This window comes from Citrus clementina, unplaced genomic scaffold, assembly GCF_000493195.1.
Source record: "Citrus clementina cultivar Clemenules unplaced genomic scaffold, Citrus_clementina_v1.0 scaffold_5, whole genome shotgun sequence".
Lineage (NCBI taxonomy): Eukaryota > Viridiplantae > Streptophyta > Magnoliopsida > Sapindales > Rutaceae > Citrus > Citrus x clementina.
The window spans coordinates 16,008,582-16,015,217 of record NW_006262201.1 but is presented as its reverse complement, the minus strand read 5'-3'; the positions used below and the strand labels follow the sequence as shown (position 1 = coordinate 16,015,217).

The 6,636-nt window shown below is 33.5% G+C and overlaps 1 protein-coding gene across 1 annotated transcript; it reads left to right on the top strand.

Moving 5' to 3' along the window:
* Positions 1-680: 680 nt before the first annotated feature.
* Positions 681-5,064, top strand: LOC18042579 (psbP domain-containing protein 2, chloroplastic). Its single transcript, XM_006432044.2, has 3 exons — positions 681-1,037; positions 1,134-1,289; positions 4,623-5,064. The coding sequence occupies exons 1-3, from the start codon at positions 735-737 to the stop codon at positions 4,881-4,883; spliced, it is 720 nt and encodes a 239-aa protein (XP_006432107.1). The 5' UTR covers positions 681-734; the 3' UTR covers positions 4,884-5,064.
* The last annotated feature ends 1,572 nt before the right edge of the window (positions 5,065-6,636 follow it).

Here is a 6,636-nt window from a genome sequence, read left to right as displayed (position 1 = left end):
AAATTAAATGAAAATAAATAAATAAAATGAAACTTACTTGATTGTAGCTTTAAACACCCCAAAAACCAAAACGTCGTGACTTCTTAACAACTAACCACTTCCGTCAATGCCTCTGAATCTTCGAATTAGCAAAAGATTTGAAACTTAAGTGTGGTGCATTGATGAAAATGCATGGAAACTACAAGAAAAATGGTGGGATTTTGTTGCTTCTTCATGCATGGTGGTGGGGAATAAACTATGGCTGTTTTCGTTGCTTACTGGGCTGGTGGACCACTATGCCTTCTTTTTTTTTTTTTGCTTGTTACAGATTCTAAACGACGTTGTTTTCGAAGCATATGTGAAATTATCATTTTATTCTTATGACGTCAGTAAAGTCTTAACGATTTGAAAACAGAGGTGGAGAGGTGTAAAATAATATAAGTTCAAGTGGAGCGCAGCAAAGAAAATAAAGAATTATATATTTTTTAAAATGTGAGAAAAAAAAAGGTGGACGGTAGATAATTTTCCTTATTAAAATATGCTTAGTAATGGTAACCTTGAAAGGTAAATCCAATAGTATAATTTTAAAAACTAGAATGGTTAATTTGTTATTTCAAAAGATTAGGGAGTATAATGAAATTTAACTTGTATATATTGTATTAAATTTGAGACGTTTTGATAAAAAGGAAAATGGTTAAAAGTGCTAAAATTTGAACCAAGTGATGAGGGTGGTGAGGTAAGGTGAGGTTTGTATAATGGCTTTGCAAATATGCTTGGCCCTTTCAATCTCAAGCCACAACTCCTTGAACCACAGTCCAATGTCCTCTTCTCCATCAACCCTCATCTCTTTTTCAGTCCAAACCAAGAAGAAGACAGTTGTTGAGTTATCATCACTTCGTTTGAGCAAGAGAGAGCTCTGTTTATCAAGTTTTGTATTAATCTTGAATGGGTTATACCCAAAGCTTTCTAAAGCTTCTTTGCCTGAAGAAATGGAGCTCCAAAGATACACAGATTCCAATGAGGGTTTCACTTTACTAAGACCCTCTTCTTGGATTAAGGTGACTAGTCATAGCCTTTGCTTATTGCTTTTGTTTACATTTAATTTTATTTTACCATTTCTGTTATGAATTGGGTTTTGGATTTGGTGATGATAGGTAGATAAAGCAGGGGCAACAGTTCTTTTTGAGGAGGCAAATAAGGGAACTAATAACCTTGGAGTTGTTGTAAACCCAGTTCGTGTCGCGAGCCTTGGAGAATTTGGAACACCTCAGTTTGTAGCTGACAAGCTTATACAAGCCGAAAAGCGCAAGGTAACTGCTAAATGCTCACATGGTTGTGTTTAAAAATATCACATTTTATGTTATGGTTGTTGAATTTGGTTGCTTGGCTAATTTACGTAACCTATCAAAACTAAGCATTATAAATATTTAGCTAACACTGATCCACTTTTACTTGGTAGATAATGATTCTTTAATCACAATGGCAGTGGATTTCCTCAATATCTAAATGACCCTGTGTCTGTAAACGCTAATCTTTCTGGGGGCATTTTCTATACATATTTGTTGCTGATGGTGATCCTTGAATTTATTTATCTTTTTCACAGATTCTTGAATGAAATATTTGTTGACTTAAACGATTCTGGATAAAACTGTTAGAAAGAAATGTTTGTTGGAATTGCATTCAGAATACATTATTAGAAGACTTCCTTGATCATTGTCTTAGGTTCGCACAAGTCCCTGCATTTAGAATATGTCTTTTGTGCTTCAACTTCTCTGGTTTGTAACATGAATGGGAATTTAGAATTGCCATGCTCTTTCATCTGTTTGGGCATGCAAAGCAGGCAAGAACTCACGGTTTGGCTTTTCAAAGAGCTATTATGATAAATAATAGTGTTTTCCTTCATAACCTTGTATTAAGATACTTGAGGACATTTTTCAAGTCGATAAGGATAAAAGAACTATCAACTGCTTTTTTATGCATGGGTGTTGTTAAAGATTTCTTTCGGGTTTGTTGATGGTTTTATGCCTTGATAGCTATAGCAGCAGAAAGTTTATATTAAAGATCTAGATGGTTTATGTCAAGCTAATTTTAATCCTGAGCTGCGGTTGAATTTGATCCTAAAGACTAAGAAAAAAATTGTTAATTGTTTTTTGATAAGTTGATTTCCATTTAAGAATAAAATCTTAATTAACAGATGGGTCACATATGTCTTGGAAGTTACTGGACATATTTCTACTGTTATTTAAACAGAGGTATTGGTTAATTAGTTGTAATTCTACTACTCTGCAATGGAGATAATATGAACTTTCAATGAGAAACGAACTTCACATGAATTGTAATGATCATGAAGATTCTATAGTACACTCATAAATTAACATGGTGCAAAAAATTGCAGTAGATTGCATTGAATTTTGAAATAAGTCTTAGAGCAGAAAACAATGATAACATTATCATACCTGTCATAAATCAGTAATTTTCCTATTGGCATCTTATCTTTTCTCGTAGCATTTAATAAACAAGTCATGGTTTCAGCTTTGGTCTCATATCTTCCCTTTCAGCTTCAATCTCTTAGGGAGTTCCAAAATTTCTGTATTCCTTTGTTTGTCTTCATTGGGAGGGGATTTTGGGTAAGGTAGTAAAACTTGGTCCAGCTTAGTACAATGGTGGGTGTTCTTTATATGTCATGGTCTTTGATTGGTTTGAAGTTCCCCTTCCTTCAGTTTTTGCATTCCTTGTGAACAGCTGGTCAACACATACGTTTCCTATCAAAAGTATAAATCAAGATTTACTGAATACTTTGTCATGAATAATATATATGAAAAAGAAAAACTGAAAAAGTTCTGTGAATGCAGTAAAGTAAGGGTATGAATGAAAGTCAAGATCCACATTCAGAGATGCATAGGATGATCTTTGCAATGATTGGATGCTTTAGGAGGATAAAGATGGCATTACATGGCATTTCCACTGAATAATGACAGATTTGAAAGTTTGCGGTGGTGCTCTCGTTGTGCCTGTAGTTTCTTTCTTTTATGCTTGAATTGATATTTCGGATTTGATCTGAGCCTACAATACTTTGTCCACATTGTCAAGAAGAATGTCCATGACATAGATTTGGATGAAACGATGGTGCTGACAAATGTGTTTAAAGAGAAGAGTATGCGTGCTTAAATTGACGTAAGACCCACCTGATGGGAGAGTTTATAAAGAAAGCAAGTCAAGATGGTCTGACTGTGACAATCAAAAGTTGGAGGTTGAAAAGCGTACACTGAAAATTAGTAGTGGGGTTCTGTGGATAATCAAAATTGGACAGAAGTGTCCCAGAATTTCTTAGATTTTATCCATTGATAGAGAGAATATGTAGAAAAAATACTCAAGAGGTTTGGAACGAAAATCTCATTGTGCTGGCTCAAGTTTGTTGGGATTGTTCTGCCAATTATGCTATGCTGATGTTGCAATTCTCCATCATTTTTCTCTCTATCTTACTTGAGGCTTTTCCTTATTAAGTTATCCAACCAACTGTGGCCTGTGAGATATATAGAATTAGAGGTGGTGAAAGATTGAGCTGTGTAAAAGCTAACATAAATGAAGGCATATCTCCGCTGAGAACTGAAAGAAAGCAAGATGATCCATGCAGCACCTATTCTCTGTTTCATTCTCTTAATGTCTTGTGAGATTTGCTAGCTTTACATTTTCAGTTGCATGCAATTGGTATCATTTTTTCTCCTGTAATTTGCTTAAAGTTTTCAGACTGGACTTATTTTCTCTCACCTATATCCAAGGCAATTAACTTGTATGAAACTGAGACTAAGTGACATCCAAATAGGACAAGTCTTTTTCAAAAATATAGTTCCCCTTAATCTCTGCTGAGCTTCTTTGCAACCCAAAAGAAAATGCGTGAACTTAATGAATGAAAACTTCTAGAACTTTTTTTCTTTATAGGGAAATATGATGGCAACTAGTGTTTAACAGGAAGAGATTATCAAGGAGGTCAATCACTGAAGGGAAAACAAATACTATTGTAATCTTCCATCAAATGATAGAGGCCTTTTATACAACCAAATTTATGAAAACTTTACCTAATTACTGGCAGAAAGGACTTGATAAGGAAAGTCTTACCTGAAAACTTGGAATTAATCTCTAGGATAGACAACATGGCTTTCATGGTGTGTGATACTTCAAACTAATTGTAAAGCATTAATAGTATTACCAAAGTTGGACTTGCTGCATAATCAGGGTTTCGGTTATGCTTGCTTTTAAGTGGTGTTAGCGTACGATTCCAGAGTGGCTGAATAATTTTTTCAACCTGTTATTAGTGGGTTGAGAAACTGTGCAGTTTACTTACTTGCACGCCTTTAGTTTCCTGCTTAGAATTTTCCAACTTGTCATTTGGGGGTTGAGGAACTGTGGAGTTATACTTATTCGTGAGCCTTTAGTTTCTTGCTTAGACTTTTCTTTGATAGTATGAAGTCTTTGGCAATATAACACAGGATTAAGCTCGCAGCAATGCAATTCCGTATCAGATTTTCTGTTTTACATTTAATTCTTTTCTTTGTTTTTATTTTTTATTTTCTCCCTATACATTTGATTTATTTATTTATTTTGGTTGGATCCTGGGTGCACTTAAATGAATTCTTCTTGTAAAGGAAAGTACAATAGATGCTGAGTTGATTGGAGCATCAGAGAGATCAGGCCACGGAGGCCTGCAAGTTTATGAATTTGAGTACAAAGTTGACAGCAGTAGAGGAGGGTTAAAGAGAATTTTTTCAGCTGCATTTGTCGCCTCTAAGAAGCTTTACCTTCTTAATATCACTCATTCAGACAAGCCCGAGAGTCCTCTCGACACCCATACAAGAATGATGTTGGAAGAGGTTCTTCATTCCTTCGATGCAGCACCCACCACATAATGTTACGGCTCAATTTTGAAAAATGTTCGATTCTTTTTGTTTGCTTCGGTTTGATTCTTCAAAGTTCAAAGCCTAAGGTAATGCTATCTGATAGCAGTGTTTTATAAATATTAGCAAAATGGAATATAGATTAGAGTTCTAGAAATGGTAGTGTCGTTAGGGTGCACCAAATTTAAGACCTTACTATTAGTATAAATAATTAGTACAGAGCGAGTAAGGATCGATTCCACAGAGACTATGCTAGTTGTATTTATTATCAATCAACTCTAAAGCAGGACTTCAAATAAAATAATAATAGAAATAATAATATAAATTAATCTAACTAAAGAAAATGCCAACTAAAAAAAATGGGGGTTTTCGAATTTTTAACTAAATAACAAGAAATAAAGAAATTAAAACTACTAACAAGAAATAAAATCTAATTAAAGGATAAAGAACTAACAATGAGAAAAACTTTGGTTAAATGAACATTTGCCACCACCAAACATGTACATAATATATCAATTCTATCATTAATTCATATTGACACTATCAACCGTAGACAACAGCAAGTTCTGTTAGTCTCAATCTTTTCTTATTGTGTCGTTAGGCAAACAAGCTCTTCACTTAATCTCTAATCATTAAATAATTTAAAACAAGCTCTTTAAATTTAAGATAATAGAAGCATTAAACAGAGCAAGATATTAGGTTGATTTAAGCATTAAAAATTAATCATATGGCATGTTTGGGGTTTTAAATTCACCCTCAACTAAATAGAAAATCTAGCCTAACATAATAAAATTGGAAATAAGAGAATTGATAAAACCAATCATGGAGATAAATTCAAACGGCTGCCTTTTTCTTCAATTCCTTTCGGTTGCTGATTTTTTTCTTCTCCTTTGCGGCTGCAAATTGTTCAATTTCTCTTGCTGCCGATTTTCCTCCTTGCGTTGCTTCCGCTTGACCCTTATATAATGCTTCAATTGTGGCTTTTATGGGAAGAATTAAATCCAAAGCCAAACCGCCCATGCCATAACGTGCTTGCCATTTAAATTGTCATGCAAAATATTTGCTTCTTTTTTCGTCCTCATGCACAAGCTCTTTTGATTGGCCATGATTTCTTAAAGCCAAAAGGCTTTATTTCTTTTCCTCTCACGTGCTAGCCTTGATTAAGATGGCGATCTCTTTTTTCCAATTTTGCTTTCATGTGATGACTTAGCTTGTTAATTGGCTTGGCGTCCTTTTTCCATGCACGTGCCGCCCACTTTGACAATTTCCTTTTTTTTTTTTTCAATTTGCTTTTCATAATTTAATCCAATGCACGCAATCTTTTTAAATTGGTCAAGTAAATCCATACACATTAAACAATTTTCCAAATGTGCATCAATTAATTAATTGGCTTCCAAAAAATCTTCAGTTATTTCCTTTCTTAATTTCTTCAAGCAGATTTTTTCTTAAATGCTCCGATTTAATTCCTCTTTAATCTCAGAATATTACTTAAAATAACAAAATAAAAAAAATTAAGATAAAAATTTACACAATAAAATATAATTTACTAAATTAAAAATTAACTAAAATAACTATAATATTTAAAACCCAAACAAGAAAAAGATGAAAAACATTAATAGCAAAATATATGAAAAATATGCACTTATCAAGAAACTTACAAGATTGTTATTATGTGGATTGAAAATTTCTTAAGCTGTTATTTTTCAGAAGCATTACAAGCTTTCAACCTTTACAAGAGCATTTTCATAGTCAGCAGTAATGAAGT